At 39.7% G+C, this 21,841-nt stretch overlaps 1 protein-coding gene across 1 annotated transcript in view; it reads left to right on the forward strand.

The window, feature by feature from the left end:
* Positions 1–8,639: 8,639 nt before the first annotated feature.
* Positions 8,640–21,841, forward strand: part of Dsg3 (desmoglein 3) — a 30,339-nt gene continuing 17,137 nt past the window's right edge. Inside the window, exons 1-6 of the mRNA XM_085833599.1 lie at positions 8,640–8,831; positions 17,645–17,680; positions 18,339–18,470; positions 19,196–19,351; positions 19,756–19,900; positions 21,213–21,379. Of these exons, the coding sequence (XP_085689725.1) occupies positions 8,784–8,831; positions 17,645–17,680; positions 18,339–18,470; positions 19,196–19,351; positions 19,756–19,900; positions 21,213–21,379 (684 nt within the window). The 5' untranslated portion in view covers positions 8,640–8,783. The remainder of the gene's footprint in view (positions 8,832–17,644; positions 17,681–18,338; positions 18,471–19,195; positions 19,352–19,755; positions 19,901–21,212; positions 21,380–21,841) is intronic.

Here is a 21,841-nt window from a genome sequence, read left to right on the forward strand (position 1 = left end):
TTGTTAGTGAGTGGCAGTGGCTACCTGAGCAAGAACATAGTTTAAGAGTAAGTCCTTGCCTCTGCCATGGGAGAGATGCTATAAATTTGGCCAGGGTAGCTGGAAGAAGAAAGGAACTCATGACTTCAATATAGATTTTGTGAAGACTCAAGTCTGTCAGTTTACCTCCAGCAAACCATAGGAACCAAGGAAAAGTCTGTTCTGAAGTAGCATTGAGGGTCATCTGGAAACTCACTCACACTCTTTCCTATCTTACAAATATATTTCCACAAATAAGCAGTTACCAAATCAGGTTAATTCAGAGTACAGAGAGGTTGACCCTGGTTCACAACATACATTAATTTTTTTTAATGTATATTTACACTTTGGAAGTCTGGGTTGGAGTCAGCATAAAAATTAGGCTATAGCTCAGTAATAGAGTTCTCAGGTGGCATGTGCAAAATCCTGGGTTTAATACCACAAGTGTGCACATGTGCACACACACACACTATTATATAATGCTTTCATTAAAAATATTCCTAAGAAGCTGGAGTGTTGGCTCACAACCTTAATCCCAGCACTTGGGAGACATAGGCAGTTGGATTTCCAAGTTCTAAATCAGCCTTGTCTACAGAGTGAGGTTCAGGACAGCCAAAACTACACAGAGAAACCCTGTATTTAAAAAAAAAAAAAAAAAAAGAACGAGAGAGAGAAAGAGAGAGAGACAGAGAGAGAGACAGAGAGAGAGGAGAAAAAGAAAAGAAAGAAAAATATACATTCCTAAGAATTTCCAAAGCATGATAAAACATTGTTTGGTCAGCAGCTTGGCCCCCACTAACTAAAATATGAACTCTTGTCTGCAGCACAATCAGACCTCGAGGCATGTCTGGATGCATCCCCTAGATGATCAGAATGGGAGAGGTATACAGTTCCCACTATCTTCAATGACAAAAATGACAAACCTATATTTTTGTAAGCCATTTTAAAATACAGGTACATTTTTGACTGGTGACACTAATCTCAGTTCAGGAATTTGTGAACACTCAAGCAAAATGAAGCATTCAAAAATCAATAAATGTGCCTTCCAGTTTCCCTCTGCACCTGGAGCTGATCCTGTGCCATGGCACTCTATACCCAAATATCGTCAGGAGAAAGCAGGGCTCCCAAGAATACTGACAAGCCTGTGAGCACAGATAAGACCACCACTTCTGTTCAAATTCCTGGTACAAGAGGGAACCACCCAGAACCATCAGGACACAGGAACCAAGGAACAGCAGGGGACAGGATTCTTTCCTTTCCATCTGCACCCTGGAGTTGACCATGTGCCACAGCTCTCTATACTCAAATTCCTCCTGGAGAGAACAAGTCTCCCAGGAGTTCTGACACATAGGCTTGCAGGAGGAACAAGCCACCATCAGAGACAGCAAGACCAGCTAACACCAGAGATAACTAGATGGCAAGAGGCAAGGGCAAGAACATAAGCGACAGAAACCAAGGCTACTTGGCATCTTCAGAATCCAGTTCTCTCACCATAGTGAGCCCTGGATACCCCAACACACCACAAAAGCAAGACTTTGATTTAAAATTACATCTCATGATGACGATTGAGGACTTTAGGAAGGAAATAAGTAACTCCCTTAGAGAAATAAAGGAAAAAGCGGGTAAACAGCTAGAAGCCCTTAAAGAGGTAAAACAAAAATCTCTAAAAGAATTATAGGAAAACACAACCAAACAGGTGAAGGAATTGAACAAAACTATCTGGGATCTAAAAATTGAAATAGAAACAATAAAGAAATCACAAAGAGAGACAACCCTGGAGATAGAAAACCTAGGAAAGAGATCAGGAGTCATAAACGTAAGCATCACCAACATAATACAAGAGATAGAAGAGAGAATCTCAGGTGCAGAAGATACCATAGAAAACATTGACACAACAAATCAAAGAAAATGCAAAATGTAAAAAGGTCCTAACCCAAAACATCCAGGAAATCCAGGACACAATGAAAGGACCAAACCTAAGGATAGAAGAGAGTGAAGCCTCACAACTTAAAGGGTCAGTAAATATCTTCAACAAAATTATAGAAGAAAACTTCCCTAACCTAAACAAAGAGATGCCCACAAACATATAAGAAGTCTACCGAACTCCAAATAGATGAGACCAGAAAAGAAATTCCTCCCATCACATAAGAGTCAAAACACCAAATACACAAAACAAAGAAAGAATATTGAAAGCAGTAAGGGAAAAAGATCAAGTAACATATAAAGGCAGATCTATTAGAATTGCACCAGACTTCTCACCAGAGACTATGAAAGCTAGAAGATCCTGAGCAGATGTTATACAGACCCTAAGAGAAACACAAATGCCAGCCCAGGCTACAATAACCAGCAAAACTCTCAATTACCATACATGAAGAAAACAAGATATTCCATGGCAAAACCAAATTTACACAATATCTTTCTACAAATACAGCCCTACAAAGGATAATAGAGGGAAAATACCAACACAAGGAGGGAAGCTACGCCCTAGTAAAAGCAAGAATGCAATCTTCTTTCAACAAATCCAAAAGAAAATAGCCACACAATCATAAAAATAACAACAAAAATAACAGGAAGTAACAATTACTTTTCCTTAATATCTCTTAACATCAATGGACTCAACTCCCCAATAATAAGATATAGACTAACAGCCTGGATATGAAAACAGGACCCAGCATTTTGCTGCTTACAGGAAATGCACCTCAGTGTAAAAGATAAACACTACCTCAGAGTAAAGGGCTAGAAAGCAATTTCCCAAGCAAATGGTCCCAAGAAACAAGCTGGAGTAGCCATTCTAAAATCAAATAAAATCAACTTTCAACCAAAACTCATCAAAAAGGATGAGGAAGGACACTTCATACTCATCAAGGGAAAAATCTACCAAGAAGAACTCTCAATTCTGAACATCTATGCTCCCAATACAAGAGAAACCACATTCATAAAAGAAACTTTACTAAAGCTCAAAGCACACATTGTACCTCACACAATAATACACGATAGTGGGAGACTTCAACACCCCACTCTCATCAATGGACATGTCATGGAAACACAAACTAAACAGAGACACATTAACACTAACAGAAGTTATGGACCAAATGGTTTAACAGTTATCTATAGAACATTTATTTCATCCTAAAACAAAAAATATACCTTCTCAGCACATCATGGTACCTTCTCCAAAACTGACCATATAATTGGTCACAAAAAAAAAAAAGGGCCTCAACTGATATAAGAAGATTGAAATAGTCCCATGTATCCTATCAGATCACCACTGCTGGTCTTCTATAGCAACAAAAACAACAGAAAGCCCACATATACATGGAAGCTAAACAATGTCCTATTCAATGATAACTTGGTCAAGGAAGAAAGAAAGAAAGAAAGAAAGAAAGAAAGAAAGAAAGAAAGAAAGAAAGAAAGAAAGAAAGAAAGAAAGAAAGAAAGAAAGAAAGAAAGAAAGGAAGAAATTAAAGACTTTAGAATTTAATGAAAATGAAGGCACAAAATACCCAAACTTATGGGACACAATGAAAGCAGTACTAAGATGAAAACTCATAGCTCCAAGTGCAAAAAAAAAAAAAAAAACCAACAACAACAACAACCTGGAGAGAGCTCACACTAGCAGCTTGACAGCACACCTTAAAGCTCTAGAACAAAAAAAAGGAAACTCACCCAAGAGGAGTAGACAGCAGGAAATAATCAAACTCAGGGATGAAATCAACCATGTAGAAACAAAAAAGAACTATACAAAGAATCAGCAAAACCAGGAGCTGATTATTTGAGAAAATCAACAAGATAGATAAACCCTTAACCAGACTAACTGGAAGGCACAGAGACAACATTCAAATTAACAAAATCAGAAATGAAAAGGAGACATAACATTAGAAACTGAGAAAATTCAAAAAAAATCATCAGATCCTACTACAAATGCCTATATTCAACAAAACTGGAAAATGTGGATGAAATGGACAATTTTATAGATAGATACCAGGTACTAGAGTTAAATCAGGATCAGATAAACCATAACAGCCCCATAAACCCTAAAGAAATAGAAGCAGTCATTAAAAGTGTCCCAACCAAAACTAGCCCAGGACCAGATGAGTTTAGTGCAGAATTCTATCAGACCTTCCAAGAAGACCTAATACCAATACTCTTCAAACTGTTCCACAAAATAGAAACAGAAGGAACACTACCCAATTCATTCCATGAAGTCACAGTTACGCTGCATATTCTCCCTTGGAGGAACAGTTTCTGTCTAATCAAGAACTTGTCTCAATTTCATTTCATAGAGGACTTCTTAAGAGATTTTCTTCTATCATTTTTAATATTCCAAATAGATTTAAAAACTGGTTGAGCGTATATTCCTGTCAGCTTCAGAAGATATCACATTTATTTAAAAGGCAGTTAACTATTATAAATTATTTTGATTCTTTTAAAAAAAATCAGTAAATAAGACATAGACTACATACATGTTTCCAGTGGAAGCAATAAGAGCCAGAAAAGGCTTGCCAGGGAAGCTGAAATCTAATGAGCCTTCTGTACTTCATGGGTAAGGGAACTACTATAGATAATGAGCTACAAAAACAGCATGGAAACTTCTGGAGTCTTTGCCCATTTGAATAAATATTCACTTTGATTGATTGGTCTCTGAGACACAGTACGACATGGTTCAATTTTCAGCAAAGAGGGGATGAATTCTTCAGCTTGTGTTAGATCTGCTTCAAACTCTCCTGTCTTCACATGGTATGTTAGTTGGGGCACAACCAAAACATACAATGAAACTCCCCTTTAATTGTTATTGTTATGATTCTCATTTTGATATCAGTCTCTTGATCAAGAGCCTGTTCAAGCTAGGCTTGGATTTCCAAACCATTATCCCAAAAGTAATAATACCATTGTTCAGCCAGAAAGCACTGGAAAACACTCAGTGCTAAAGAGCACTGGCTGTTTTTCCAGAAGACCCATGTTCAGTTCCCAGCCACACAGCAGTTCACATCCTCTTTAACTCCAAACACAAATGAATAACAAGAGAAAGCACCACTAAGTGTAGCTGAAACTACATAAAATCACCCTTAGACCACTTTCCTACAGTCACATAAACAGGGCTACACCAAGACACTTCCTTACCTTACTAAGAGACCCATACTTCTAAGAAAAGGGCGTGTGGTCTTATAACCATTATGGAAGTCAGTATGGAGGGTCCTAAAAAGACTGAAAATAGATCTGTCCTATAACCAAGCTACACACCTCTGGATATTTACTAAAAGGGTTCCAAGTCAACGTATCACAGCTATTCTTGTATATCCATATTTACTGAAGCACTTTTCACAATAGCTTAATTATGGATCCAACCTACATCTCAACAGAGAAATAGATAAGAAAAGTATAGTCTATATATACAGTGGAATGGTTTTCAGTCATAAAGAAAGATCAAGGTACATCACTTGCCAAAATATTGATCCATCTAGAGATAATCATATTAATTCAATTACACCAATCTCAGAAAGACAACGATCATATGTTTTCTTTCATTTGGGGGCCTTACACTGAACAGAGATGCATAAAATTATATATGCATAGTTGGCATTAAAGTAGAAATTAAATTGTCTGGGGAAGTTATAGAGAAAGAGGATAGAATGGCATGGGGGAACATGTCCCAAATATCTTATACACTGGCATCCTAAAAATGAAATGTGCTTTATGTGACCTAGAATGGTAAAATAAAACATAAGGAAACTGTTAAGGGCACAGAGACAAAAAAGAAAAAAAGAAGAGAAAATTAGAGAGCCCCACCTGCCTATGGATCCCTTTGCCTTTAGCTCAAGAATAATCTAAAGAATTGCAAGATATTAAATCATGAGAGAATAGTGAAAGCACTTGGTTCATCTTTTCCTTCCTCCCCATATGTTTAGAATACTATTCATAAAACCTTACTTTCTTCATATTATTTTTCAAATAACTTGTTTAACTGCAAAATTAAATCAATCTCTGTCATCCCAGCACGCTGGAGGCAGAGGCAGGAAGATCTTGAGTTCAAGGCTAGGCCAGGCTACTCAGGGAGACCCTGTCTCAAATCCAAACAAGGTTCTCATTACAAAAACAAAATCATAGAATAAGTCAGAATGTAATCAAAATAAGTAAAATGCAGTTATAATCTTGAAAATAAGGTTTGAGTTTATGGTGATCCTTTCTACTGCTTTATCATTCTTCTGTATTTCTCCTTTAGCACATAATTTTTAAAAATAGCACACTAGGCTCTGGAATCAGCAGCTGCCCACTGGCTAGCTCCACTAACCTCTCATAACCACCCTGGCCTCACTCAGCTGCCCACTGGCTAGCTAATGCTTTTCCCACAAACACGATCACTCTACACCGATCATCCATCCCCTTGGCTGGCTCTGCTGACCACCAAAGACCGCCCTGCGGCTGCACTCTCTCTCTCTCTCTTGCCCACCTGAGTAGTTGTGGAAGGAAAACACCAGACAATCTTAATATTTAAAATCAGCCAGTTGTTGCAACCATTGGGTGCAGAATCTATTGTCCTAAACTCATCAGCTATCCTGTGTTGGAATTCATCCAGTGGCAGAGGCCACCATGGGCTCTAATAGTCCCCAGGTCTGCTTGGTGTCTGTCTTCTCCACTCCATAGCCTGGCCAAAAAGCACTTTCTCCCTCCAGTCTCCTCCTCTTCCTCCTGGAACCCAGAAGACCTGCCTCCATATCTTCGCCCAGCGATTAGTTTCTGCTGTTGTCATTTAACCAATCAAACAATTAGGGAACCTCTGCCTACACTCCTTGTGTGAACAATCAGTGTATATTTATATACCCCCAAACCCTCTGCCCCCTTAGCTATGTTCAGACAGTAATTTCAGAAGGCCCCTAACATTTGATCACTTACATTTAACACTGCACAAAACACCAGCAAACTTCTATCCACTCACATTTGCCTACAAGTCTACTCACAGAACAACCACCTCATTGTTCAAAGACTTTGCCTTGTACCTCAGCCCTTCAGTGTCGCCAAGGTCTCAGGAGTCACTCCCGTTCTGCTTCTAGTCCAAAACTGTATAAAATACATTTGCTGGAATCACAATGGAATAAACTCTATAAGGAATGACAAACTTGACCTCTTTCCAAATAGAAGTAGATTTAAAAGATTCACTAATTATTTTTCTGTTACAAACTCAAATGTCCAACAGGTTTTGTCACAAATACTGTTTTAAAAAACATATGGCTCAGTTGATAAATGGTTGCCTTGTGAACACAAGGGCCAGAGTGCAATCACCAGAACCCAAAGTCCAGGTATGGTAGTATGCTTGTAATCTCAGAGCTAGGGAGGCAGACACAGATAGATCCCTGGGTCATCCGGCCTAGCCTACTTGATGAATTTCAAGCCAGGGCGAAAAGTGGCACGTACTTTTAATTCCAATAATCCACAGTCAAAGGTGAATCTGCATGAGTTCAAGACCAGCTTGGTCCACATAGTGAATTTCAGGCCAGGCAAGGGCTACATAGTGAAAGACTATCCAAAATAAGTAAATAAAATCAAAGGAGGATAGCACCTTAAGAATAACACCCAAGGTTGTCCTCTACCCTACTATACACACACACACACACACACACACACACACACACACACACGTAATTTTAAAAACTGTAGCAGCATTCCCGTATATTTCACCAATATTTAAAAAGAAACAGGGACAAGATATTTTCTACCAGATTTTTTTATCCTCTGGACTATATAACATTTTCTGCTAAATACTCTAGAATTAAATGAACTCTTGGGAACTAAAATGCTTCTAAAACTATGCATCAATACTTCTGAAAATAAAATTGTTCTGAAAATCCTTCTTTGGATATTGTGAAACCAATGGAGGTCCAGTTCTAGCCCCCACCCCCTAACACGGGGTATAGCCTAAGTGGTTTGGTGATTCTAAGCATGCAGCAGTGTGCAGGCTGATTGCCTGGGGGAATTAAAGGTGTAATTAAAAGAGCACTGTGATAACCTATCTCATAGTCAATCTACTTTCTCTAAATTATAATCGAACTAAGGCACAATAGGATGTCACCAGCATCAACACAATCCGATTCTGCAATGCATGAGTCATATACCTCAAACCCCAGTACACCCATGAAGCTGTCTGTCTCTTTTTATTTCTAGTTGATTTTATTCAGACTCTATATTCATAGCGGCTAGCTACAGTTTTTTTTTCTTTCTTTCTTTGTTGTCTGTAGGCCTTTCAGTAATGTACATTATTAATTAAGACACACCACTTACCCGGACACAGCCTGAAAACAAGTGTCTTTTCACAAGTAGATTTGGGGGAAGTTTCTATCTTTCCTCTCTACTTTCCAGTTTTCAGCTGTGACCTTAAGAAACCAACTAGAGTTTTTTCTTCAGTGCTGCCAGGGCCAGCTCTTGCACCTCCGTGCCATGATTAATGTGTTATTCATCTGATACCTTGCCATTCAGCTCTTGTCTTTAGCCTGTGAACCTCTCATTTAGCTTCCAACAAAGGATTCCATTGCTGTAGGAACTGAGGTGTGTCTCAGTTTTTACCTGGGAGGCAGTGATGCAAGCGTTTCTGGTGAGACCAATCCTTGGCTTGGGGTGGGGAGGAACAGACTAACAGGCCACCAGGAGAGTCCTGAGGCAGACAACAGAGCCACCACTACCAGAAGGGAGCTTCAGACACCCAGACATACAGACACCCAGGTGAGGAGCTGCAGCAAGAAGCTTGGATTTCTTCACCAGACACACCAGCAACAATGGCCTGCCTATTCCCTAGAGCCCTGGGGCCTCTGGCCCTTCTGATGGTAAGTCTCATCTTTTTCGAAAACCAGTAACCTCTCTTCTTCCTTGCTTACCCCAGAAGACTGAATATGGTTGCTGAATCCCTGTTGTGTGTTCTAAAAAGGACGAAGCAGAACTAATTGTGAAAATGTTAAACTCCTTCCTCTTCTGTTTTTCTTAATTTTGAAAAGAAATGTGAAATATAAAAAAAAAAGTTTATTTTAGTGTAGGGGTTTTTTTTATATGTCTTCTGTGATCAGATTAACCCATTCAAATCCCAGGTTTTATTTTCCACACTCTTCGCTTTCCTAAAGGCAATACGTGTTTTCTAACACACAAATGAAAACAGCATGCATGATACCAGCAAGTCAGTTCTCCAGGATCACAAACCTCTCGTTAAGGCAAATAGCTAAGAATGCTGCATGCCTGATCTTGATACCCAGCGTGTTTTCTAGAATAGTCACCAACCGTTGAACTAAAATCAAAGTCATTTTGACTCTAGACGAGTTGGGAGGATTATTAAGAAAACCGGTTTTACATTTAGCCAGGATGTGCAAAGTACATGGAGCTTTTCAGGGGGAGGGGGGACAAGACCTTTGCAGGGGAATAATGTCAGAAGAGTAGCTCTTCTGTTGACTGAGGGGGAGGGGGGCTTTCTGTTTTATAAAAGACAAGAAGAATCTGAAGTGAAAGCATTAGCTTAGATGCTAAAGCTAGTGTATGCCTTAATCATGTATTAGTGAGGCAAAAATATGTCATAGCTCACCTCAAAAGTGAAGATCATCAAGACTGGAATATAAATAAAGACAGGAAAGTTTTCCAAAGCTAATTGCCACATTGGCCTCAGCATCCATTCCCACCATTGGCTCATTTCAAAACACAGAGGACGGAGACTTCTAAACCTTACACTGAGATAGAACTCAAGGGCTGTCTAAAACTTAAAGTTGTCGGCCATCACAACACATGCCTTGTGTGGAAGGATGTCTCAAGTCTCCCTCATACAACAGTGGTCAGGCAGAAAAACAGGCATCACAGAATTTTTCACAGAAGGGACCAGTGACTGGGCAAGGCCTCTCTTAACTGTGAAACAGTTCTCCTACCATGCCAGTGGGGAGGAAGTTAGGACATGTGTTTTCGAACACTCAGGAAAGTTTTGTCCATGCAGGAGGAGAGGAAGAGAAAGGAACAGAGGGGCAGATGGGGACAGAGAAGAGACAGAGAGACAGAGACATACAAAATGAAGGGTCTAGATCTGACCTGTGCAGTATCACATCCATACATGGATGTTTATCATTTTGAACACAACTGTTCTGAGATGAAATATAAGTATTTAATCATCACAGAAGAGTATAAAAGATATTCCTAGTTTCTATTTTGACTGCATATTGAAATTATAGTATTTTCAGTAGATTTAAATTAAGTACACCACTAATTATCAAACTTTTAAACAAGCTTTTAATGTGAGCAAAAGAAATTTTAAAGCTGTTCATGTGGGTGGCATTTGTGCTTCATATTTAGCTAAGCTGTATCCTTATTCCTACTTTCACAGGGCAGTGTTAGGCAGATAAGACTCAGTGGATTCAATGAGAGTTGACCTTCCATAGGTAGAGACGGACCGAACTGTTTCATTGTCAGACTGTCAGGACAATTGTGTCCTTAGGGACTGTGGAGCCACCGGTTTGGCTGGAAAGTGTTAGAGAATCAGGGAGGAATTTAGAAGGTGGATGAGTGTAACATGGAACAGTTCATTCTGTAACGATAAATGGAATCCTTTTACTAAACAGCTGCCACCCAGACTCTTAACATAATGTGGTTAGCCGTAAAATGCAATGTTCCCAGAGCCTGGGCACCATTTGTTGTTGAAGGGTGGGGTCTGAAAGTTGAAAGACTTGTCTGGAAAAGGTTTCTAAGTATCTTTCCCTTCATACACACCATACAAGGTCATTGGATACCATTGCAGTATGAGATGTAACAGCAAGACCTAGGCTTGAGTGGATAGCTCCTCCATTGACTCATTCCAAGTCTTAAGTTCTCTACTGTCAGATAAAAATCATCGTAGGCTGGGCATGGTGGCACACGCCTTTAATCCCGACACTCAGGAGGCAGAGCAGACAGGTCTGTGAGCTCAAGGTCAGCTTGGTCTACATAGTGAGCTCAGTACAGCCACGACTCTGTAGAGAGACTGTCAAAAAAAAAAAAAAAAAAGGGAAGGAAGGAAGGAAGGAAGGAAGGAAGGAAGGAAGGAAGGAAGGAAGGAAGGAAGGAAGGAAAATAAACCAAAGGGGGAGGAGAGAGAGAAAGAGAGAGAGAGAGAGAGAGAGAGAGAGAGATCTTAGCCCTGCCCCTGCCGCCCTAACATGTCCACATTAAGAAGAGAACATCCAGCCGGGCGTGGTGGCACACGCCTTTAATCCCAGCACTTGGGAGGCAGAGGCAGGCGGATTTCTGAGTTCGAGGCCAGCCTAGTCTACAAAGTGAGTTCCAGGATAGCCAGAGCTACACAGAGAAACCGTGTCTCGGAAAACCAAAAAAAAAAAAAAAAAAAAAAAAAAGACGAGAATATTCTTGTGGTACAGAAGTACATTGGGAAACAGGGAAGTGTTCTAAAAATACCATCCAATTGTAGGATTTCAGTACTGGGGATGGTTCTTTTTTTTTTTTTTTGGGGGGGGGGGAGGAAAGGGTTTATTCGGCTTACACTTCCATGTTGCTGTTCATCACCAAAGGAAGTCAGGACTGGAACTCAAACAGGTCAGGGAGCAGGAGCTGATGCAGAGGCTATGGAGGGATGTTCTTTACTGGCTTGCCTCCCCTGGCTTGCTCAGCCTGCTCTCTTATAGAACCAAGACTACCAGCCCAGAGATGGTCCCACACTGGGGATGGTTCTTGATGACATCTGTCACAGTATTGTGCTTTAATGTCGTATCGACTGACATCACTTAAGTCAGGAAGGTCCTACATGTTTCTTCAGTTAGAGTATATTAGGAATAGTTGTGTGGGGCTGGGAAGATGGCCTAGTGGAGTAAGAGAAGCTTGTTGCACAAACAAGAAGACCTGAGTTTGAATCCTCAGTACCCACATAAAAATGTCAGGCATGGCCACATGATCTGAAACCCCAGCAGTATGGGAAATGAAGACAGGAGGATTCCTGGGGCTTGCTGCCCACTGGGACATGTTCAGTTAGAGACCCTGTGTCAAGAGAATAAGGTAAAAAGGGATAAAGAACACCCAGTCTCCTCCTCCTAGCTCCATGCACATACACATATAAATATTACACATACACACACACTCAACTATACATGTACATGCACAAATAAAAATATAAAAGCAATATTTGTGAAACTAATGTTTCAAGAATGTCAAGAAAAAGGGCAACCTTAAATAAATATAGTATGAGTGCAAGAAATTACATGTTTTCAAATTTGGAGATTTTTCTCAAAAAGTCTAAGCTATTTGGACTTCAAGATTAATCATTTGGAGGATGTATGCACAAAGTCCTTTTAAAGGTGTAAGATTTATCAGTTCTCTATATTTATCCTAATTATTTCCCATAACACAAAATTAACACTTTCAAGAAAAAAAGTATAGTTGAAGATGATCACCTTCAGAGATCTACTTATGAAAATAAAACTTGTCTTCAAAGAAACCCATTACTCAGGTCTTATAGTTAACAAATCTAAAATGTGGTTGGAGCCATAACTTCCTTATCTGAGGAAGAGCTAGTCGATGCTACAATGCTGGCTAAAGCTTTACTTAAGAAATTAAGAAAGCTTTACTTTAAAAAGAGATGTTTAAAACTCAAAAGTTTAATACAGTTTGTAGTAAATGAGGAAAAGTGATGGGCACTGAAATATCAAGTCATGAGTAGTGTGTCCTAGAAATAAAAAGTAATTTCAGCCATCTTTTCTATATATTCTATACAATACCAGAGCATATAAAAATTGGATTGAAGCTGAATGTCTCATTTTAATAAATGGACAATCTCCGAGGTGTCTTTTCCATTCTTGGTTAGTGAGATGGTTGTTTCCACTGTTAATGAGTATATGAAGATGTGTGTCTCACTGAACATCTTCAAAATTCAAGACTCTAGCAGCAGAGGAAGCTTGCCAGGAATACTGCTTAACTCAGCCTGACTTTGGCAGCAGTCGGGAGATGCAATTATTTCTAGCAGTTAGCATTCCCCCTTGCTTAATACAAGAAATCAGTTCTCATCCCTAACTAGAGCACCCCGTGTCCCAGAGGTTTCTCGTAAACTTCTTAGCCCTCGGTGCTTCCTTTCCAGTAAAAAGTCAATCGATAGCCTAAGGTGAGGGCTTGCTTGTGGAAATGCCTCATGATGAAATTAGATAGATGACGGGCTATCCATAATTACATGACGAATAACTGGATCTGCCTAATGCATACTTTTTTTCTTAATGGAGTGCAGCTGGCCAGGGTGTGCATTGCACAACTTCAGTAGGCGCATTCGTGGGAGCTATAGTGGGAGCTGCATCCCTGAAGGTTGTAAAGAACACCCTCACAGGGGTACAGTGGGGAACTGCTCCTTTGCTCAGAGGAGAAAGAAGTCACACACACACACACACACACACACACACACACACACACACCAGCTAAGGGGTCTCTGCATACTTGTCAAAGGACTGTTTGATACTGCTTTTCTTTTCTTGTTATTTTAACTGAAATTATCATTTACTAAGCACCTACTATACACTTAGACTCACCTGTGGTGTTTACATCTGTTCAGTTTTCACAATGAGCCTACAAATAAATATGAAGTGCTATCTTTCTATGTCAGATGACAGAGGAAGGAATGGTTCATGGCCCCAAGTCCTGCAGTGATACATGCCTGGGACTGGGATTTAAATCAGTCTGGAGGCTAGGAAGATGGCTCAGAGGGCTGCCAAGGAGCTGTGAGGAGCTGAATCAGAGCCCTAGAACACATCTGAAAACAGATGCAATGGTATACATATGGAATCAGAACTCTCCTGTGGGAAGATGGGAGAAAGACACAGGGAAATCCCTGGAATCTTTCAGCCCAGAAGCCTAGAAACCACGGTAGCAAAATCAGCTTTCTAAATTAATTGAGTTTACATGTCAGTTCTTGAAAACTGAATTGTCAGAAATTAAATACTAATTTCTAAATAATATATATTCAATTTAAAAATTTGCTTTGATGAATACTACATTTATTAGAATATTTTGTGGCTTTCAATTTCAAAAATTCTATAGAGTCCTGGCTTACACTTAACATAACGTTTTTTTTTTTTTACTTTATATTCATAGAAGCATTAGGTTTTGTTTTCCATGTAAAATCCAATAAATTAAGTGAGGTATTCAATGCTTCATTATAGGCTAGCCTTTGTGTTAGAGAATAATCCAACCATAGATTAAAATAAGTATTCTGAGGACTGCGGGGCAAACTACGGTGTTCAGAGGGTTGTTGGTGTTAATTGTGTGTTCAGACTAGCATTTTCAGCTTACAGTGGGATTTTTAGGACCTTATACAGCATAAGTGAAGGAGCTTCCCTATAGAGGTCAGAAGGGTAAGTCACTCATTTTTCTGAACTGTGCATTCTATAACTCATTCAGCAGTGTGTCAGTTGTAGCAGTGAAATGCCAAGCTGTGTGCATTTCATGCCATTTCTTGCCTAAAATGTATACACATAAAAGTCATACTTAAAACATGTAATAATTCCTTTGAATTGCCTGAACTGCTCTCTGGGTTCCCCAGAGCTGGGTGTGGTGCCCTCCTTGGTGCATCTAGAAATGTGCATTGTGGCTGTGGCAGCTGCTTTTCTCACAGCAAAGCACCTGACAGAAACTTTATGGGGGAAGAGCTTTCTTTTGAGCTCACAGTTCCAGTCTGTCACTGGAAAGCATGATGGCAAAGCTGTGCCAAGAGAATCTCACATCAATAGCTGCTCACACATGAGGCGAAGAGGGCTTGCTGGGACTCGAGAGGGGCACGGCTTTCTGAGCCCCGCCCTTGGTTGTCTGTTTCTCCAGCCAGGTCCGCTCCTGAGGCTCCACAGCCTCAGAATGGATACTCAGCTACAAGCATAGTTCCAGCCAGCGGAAGAATGGTTCAGCACCCGGAAATGTTTCCTGTGAAGTTCCTCCTGTTTCTGGAAACAAACAAAGGGCATCTCCCACAACACTAAGGGGCTATTCTTTGAAATTAGTATTTTTAAAAAAAAGAGTCTAAAATTTAAAATGATAAAAAATCTGAGGGCTCTGACTCTATGAGAGCACTGGACACACACACACAATGGCCCATGGTGTGCTCTGTTGGCTCTCCATAGACTAGGCTTTGCCTTCCTGGGAAGGTAGGATCAGGGCTTTAATATCTATTAGAAGACTCATTCTCCTCAGAGCTTGTACAGACGTGACTCATGTTTTCTGGATGACTCTTTTTTTCCTGTAAAGAGGAGTATGCCTGGCCCATCCTTACCCTCAGAATCAGCTGAGAATGGTCAGTGACCACACCACACTGGTTCCTTCTTCCCTAATAGACAGCATGACTTTGGGGCACCATCTTGAGTCGCAATTTAAAATCAGAATTTCAGTTAAAATGTTTACAACGGAGGGGTTAATCATCCTGTGTCTGGTATAATTGCTCCTTTGGTTCAGACTTGGACCTGCCTATTCATTACAATCTTTAAAAATAAATGATGCAATAGATCTACATTGTTTCAGAATCAACCACAGCCTTTGGCCAGATAAAAATCTAAAGTGACTGTCTTCTGTGTATTTATGTTAGCTTGGGGTTAGGATCTGGTGTCATGGCAAGGCACACACCTTGGCAATAAAATGGCTGTGTTTCAAACCCTTACTCGTCAAGGACTATTAAATGGGACAAAGTATTCGTCATCTTTTTTTCTCTATATCCATAAAAACAGGGATTATATAACAGAACGTTCTTCTGGTGGTTGCAGTAAATAATAGCAATATTAAGTACAATGTTATGCAAATAAAAACGAATCAAGTCACCCACCACTATCACACTTCTAATTTATCCTGCAATTTGTTTTCCATGGCCTTTGTGCTTCAGATCTCACCCTCAGTGGGTCAGTCAATACTTGTTAAACACTTGAACAGGAAGGAATGCTAGGATAAGACCCAGGATTTGGAAAGCTTATGGGTAGATTCCTTAATACACATAAAACAATAAGATACAGGGGATGCTGTGGGCTCAATGTCATTAAACAGAGTGTGAGCTGTACAAACTCAGAGAGGGAGGCATTAGAAAAGACAGCTTCATGTAGCTTGTTGGTACTTGACTGGATAAATCACTTGTAGGTAGGCAGTAAGGAGAGAGGAATGCATTCCACCTGGAAAAGCAAGACAGAAGCCAGGCCTGTGGGCTCCTGAGAAAGCAAGGGCTTCAGACGCCCAGCCTCCTTTATTCTCATTTAATTTTTTATATCAGTGATATACAATGAAGACTTTGTTTGTTTATTGGTTGGTTAGTTATTTGTTGTTTCTGGCAGGGTCTTATTATATAGTCCTGCTTCACCTAGAACTCACTATATAAACCAGGCTGGTCTCAAATTTTTAGAGATCTGCCTGCCACCGCCTCCTGGGTGCTAGTATTAAAGACCAGCACCACCACATCTGGAACTACAAATAAAGTTCAATGTTCAAGTTGCAACAGGAAAGAGAAGAGCAGCCCCATAGCACTAGAGCCTGGCATAGAGTAAGCCCTGCTTCTATGTATATGAAAGGTTCCAATTTCAAAAAGCAGAATAGCTCCATTCTGTTCTCCTTACTCTAGTTCAGCTTTAAAAAGGGTAGAAGGAGAGAAAAGCACAGAACAAAAAAAAAAAAAAAAAAAAAAAAAAAAAAAGCTGTCTTGAAAAGGAGCTAAACTTTTTATATCAGGGTTATATATAAGCTTTTATATAAACATATAGATAATAGGGGTTTGATTTTGCTGTTGCTATTTTTTCTAGTGTTTTGAGACAATGTCTTGCTATGCCACCCTGTCTGTCCTCCTGCCTTAGCTCCCACATGCTGGGATTGTAGGCATGTGTCATCATGCCCAGTATGATAGTTTTGAGTAATTCCATGACCACTTTCAGGAGTTTATCACGACACTTCCTAAAGCTCTGGGAGCTGTTCATATGATAACCATGTAAGAAACATGGAGTGGTTGCAACTGCCTGAAAGCATCATTTTATAGTCAAAGAGATGGTGATGATGATGGTGATGCTGATAATGGTGATGGTAATGGTGGTGCTATGAATCTTCTTTGATTTTGTTTTATTTTGTTGGTTTTGGTTTTGATACAGAATTTCACTCTGTAGTTCAAGCAGCCCTAAATTCACCATATAGCCCAGGTTTGTCTCAAACTAGCTACGATCCTCTGACCTCAGTCTTTAACTGCTGATAGGTTCCTCTTTTGTGTCATGAAAATCGGAAGTCGTGGTGCTGACAATATATTGTAGGAGTTAATAGCACTTGGTGCTCTTACAAAGGATCTAGTTTCAATTCTCAGCACTGACATGGCAGCTTACAACCATCCTTAACTCTGACTGCAGGGGATTCAACACATACACACATGGTGCACATACATGCATGCAGGCAAATATTCACACACATACGGTAAAACATGTAATCTTTGCAAAGTCTGAAGTCTGATTGAAGAGCCAGAGAGAAGAGTATTCTGTTTCCTGGTAGGATTTTCCACTTTGGGATGCTTCTGCACACCAAAATATTTAAAATTAGAAACAAACTATAATCTGAAGAACAGAATACAATGATAAGGATTATAAGCTTTATATAATCACGTGTTTGAAGCACTCACACGCCATTTGGTTCTATCTGATGTCTGCAGGTGGTGCTGCTGGTACACGGGGAGCTGCATGTGAAGGTAAGTACACAGTTTTTATCATCAAAATCAGAGTTTACTTTTAAAACTTAAAATCATATTGAGAAAAGTATTTAATCAAATTATTTTATAACTCAACTGTGAAAACATATGAAACTAAAATTCTAGCAAATAACCCAAAATCTTTTAAGATTACCAATATTATGATTATTATCTCATATGGTCTTGTTTATTTCATTTTACTCTTCTATTGGATTCTGTTGGTTGGTCGGTTGGTTGGTTGGTTGGTTGGTCAGTTGGTTGGTTGGTTCTTTTAAGAACAAATAGTTCCACCCAGCCTGGTACTCATATGTAGACCAGGCTAACTTTGAACTCCTGGCAATCCTCCTGTCTCGGGTTCACCAGTTCTTGATTGCAGACATGTACTACAATATCTGGCTCTTTTCTTCCTGTCTTAAACAAATAACAAGTCAAAGGCAATTGTGGAATATATAGGGAGAAAATTAAATATGATCAAATGTTAATATTAAAAATCACGTACTTAGGAATGACCTGTTTAATGCTGCTTCTTGACAAAGAGAGCAAATGCTCATCAAAGTAGAAACAAGAAGTCCCTCAGCATAGGTATCTATCTACGTCAACCTTCAAAGCAAAGACTATCAGGCGTGTATGTCATAAAGTGGGATCTCTTTCAACACAGCCGGGAGGACAGCACACAGAAGATGGGACAGCATTGCAGCTGGCCAAACGAAGGTACAAACGTGAATGGGTGAAATTTGCAAAACCCTGCAGAGAAAGAGAGGACAACTCAAGACGAAACCCAATTGCCAAGGTGAGCCGTATTAACAGGCCCTGTGAACCTTAGAATAATGTATTACATGCAAATTAAAGATGATATAGACATTCCACCTAGTAATATGTAACCTAGAAAGTCCACAGAACAACAATATATTGTCTCCAACAAAACTACAATAATAGTAATGTTAAAAAATAAGAAAACAAAAAATAGAGGAATGATAGACTTTAGAGTCATATAATGGGATTAAGATATATACTGGATAATTTTAATGTATAAACTGGTGTTTATACCAGGCTCTAGTAAACAAGGATAAAAGGACAGAAAGATGACAGGTAGATGATTGGATTGACCATGGTTGGGGAAATTATTGAGGCAGGATGTGCTATCTCATGAGCAATGTATTAGTCGCTCTATTCAATAGCTTTAAAATTCTAAAAATAGAAAAAATAGAAGTCTTCTCAATACTAAGTCCCTGTTGTTTTCTTACAACTTTTTAATATTCCCACTGTGGTACCACAACCCAAGTAAGCATTCAAAAGCCATAATGACTAGTCATTCTTGGTTGTGCTGGTGAGCAAAACAACCATACTTATCCCTTAATCCTGCTCTCCAGTAAATAAGTAGAGTAAGAAGTAAATGCATTGTGATGGAAAGGGGCGACCAAGTGAGATAGAGGAGGCAAGAGAAGCCTCGTCAATGGTCAGCTTGACATTTAAGCCATTTTTGGTTTGTTTGTTTCATTGTCCCTTTTCTTATAGATCACTTCAGATTTCCAAAAAAAACAGAAAATTACCTATCGCATCTCCGGAGTGGGAATTGATCAGCCTCCTTTTGGAATCTTTGTTGTTGACCCAAACAATGGTGATATCAACATAACAGCCATAGTTGATCGTGAGGAAACCCCAAGCTTCCTGGTAAGTTTTCAGTCAAATTATCCTTCTTCATGTGCTTTGTGAAGTTAGAACGTCTGATAGGCTTATAAAAAAAAGGGAATGAACAGATTGGTCTGTTAAAAAATAATATTAGTCCCTCTATCAATAATCTTCTGCAATGGTCATGTTTCTGACATAATATACCCAGGGTATACTAGGGTAGGCTGGGATTTAGCACACAGCTTTCTAGAACTTTATCCTGCCAAAATACAACAACTTTAAGGAAGGGGCAACTGGGAAGCTTTGCCTTTGCCCACAGTTTGGAGAAGTGTTTTTTCTTCCTCTCTCACTACGTTCTATATATGTCAACATTGGTCTAATTTCTATGAGTTTAATAATGTGCAAACTCCATACATTGATGACGTATATTCTCCCTGTGTTTCTAGATCACATGCCGTGCACTAAATGCCCTGGGACAGGATGTAGAGAAACCACTTATATTAACAGTGAAAATTTTAGACGTCAATGATAACCCTCCAATATTTTCACAAGCCATATTCAAGGGTGAAATTGAAGAAAACAGTGCTTCAAGTAAGTCTTTTACAGTGCCAACCACCTCTAACTCACATAGCTTTCAATTACATGTCTCCTTATACCATTTTTACAAACTGTTTCATTAGTTTGCTCAGTCATTTGATAGCAAAAAAAAAAAAGCAAAACAAAACAAAACAAAAAAAAAACCCAAATCATTATGTTAGTCTGAGATTTCCTTTCCAAAATTTGTAGTTAACTCTTAATTAACATTTACATCAGAATTCTATTTGCAGATTATGGTTCTGTCACCAATTTAGTGCCTAGGTACAGAGCCTCTGTGTGAGCCAAATGCTAAAGAGGCCAGTTAGCCTGGATGCACAAGTACCATGTTTTCATATCATAAGGGACAGAGACATGTTCACATTATTTGCATCATTTGGAAAGGAAACATACATCTATGTGGAGAAGAACTCCAAACAGAAGATAGTCTCAACTTCAACAAAGCCAAAGCTATAAAAGCATTGAAAGATTTTTCTGAAAGCCAATATATTCTAGAAAGAGACTGAAACCCTGACATACTTTTTTATATATATTTTTATTAGGTATTTTCTTCATTTACATTTCAAATGCTATCCCAAAGGTCCCCCATACCCTCCCCTCCCCCCACTCCCCTACCCACCCACTCCCACTTCTTGGCCCTGTCATTCCCCTGTACTGGGGCATATAATGTTTGCAAGACCAAGGGGCTTCTCTTCCCAAAGATGGCCGACTAGGTCCTTGAGTACTTTAGCTCCATGAGTACTTTCTCTAGCTCCTCCATTGGGGGCCCTGTGTTCCATCCAATAGCTGACTGTGAGCATCCACTTCTGTGTTTGCCAGGCACTGGCATCGCCTCACAAGAGACAGCTATATCAGGGTCCTTTCAGCAAATGTGATGGTGTCTGCATTTGGAGGCTGATTATGGGATGCATCCCCGGGTATGGCAGTCTCTAGATGGTCCATCCTTTCATCTCAGCTCCAAACTTTGTCTCTGTAACTTCTTCCATGGGTGTTTTGTTCCCAATTCTAAGAAGGGGCAAAGTGACCATACTTTGGTCTTCGTTCTTCTTGAGTTTCATGTGTTTTGCAACTTGTAACTTGGGTATTCTAAGTTTCTGGGTTAATATCCACTTATCAGTGAGTACATATCATGTGAGTTCTTTTGTGATTGGGTTACCTCACTCAGGATGATACCCTCCTTTATTTAAGCATGCAGGTAGTTTAAAGTGCTCTTTTTAAAATAGGAACCAGTGCTAAACTATTTTGACTATTTAATGCGAAAGTAATCCAGGACTTTGTATAGTCTTTGATGATTTTCCTATTTTCCCAGATTCCCTGGTAATGATCCTAAATGCCACGGATGCAGATGAACCAAACCATATGAACTCTAAAATCGCCTTCAAAATTGTCTCCCAGGAGCCCGCAGGCATGTCCATGTTCCTCATCAGCAGAAACACTGGAGAAGTCCGCACTTTGACCAGTTCTCTTGATCGAGAGGTAAAACAAGCTGCTAGAAAGCATAAAAAAAAAAAAAAAACTAAAGCAACCCCTAACAGAGGGATGCCTCCACCTTGACTGGGAATACAAACAGAAGTGGGGAAGGCTACTAGCTCTTCACTGAGCCACTCTAGGGGAAATTACCTCCGGGGTTGACTCTGCTGTGGTAGGATGTGTTCTTGTGACAGCAACCTGTCACACAACAGCTCAAATGGGAAAATTAAGAACACTGGTGTGCAGAAGCGAAGACTGCACTGTGATTAATTCCTAAAGACTGGGAGAGAATTCTTAGATGAAGAGGTTTCCATTTGTCATAAAACTTCGGTGGCATACCTTTCCACAGGATTTCTCTGTTTAATTTTACCTCTGCTGACAAAACATCAAAGAATTCCTTCCTGTCTCCTCTCATCATCTCCCCCAACACTGTGTATCTCCACCACAATGGGCTACTCAGATCCATTA

This window comes from Mus caroli, unplaced genomic scaffold, assembly GCF_978045245.1.
Source record: "Mus caroli unplaced genomic scaffold, Mus_caroli_1 scaffold_19, whole genome shotgun sequence".
Classification (NCBI taxonomy): Eukaryota; Metazoa; Chordata; class Mammalia; order Rodentia; family Muridae; genus Mus; species Mus caroli.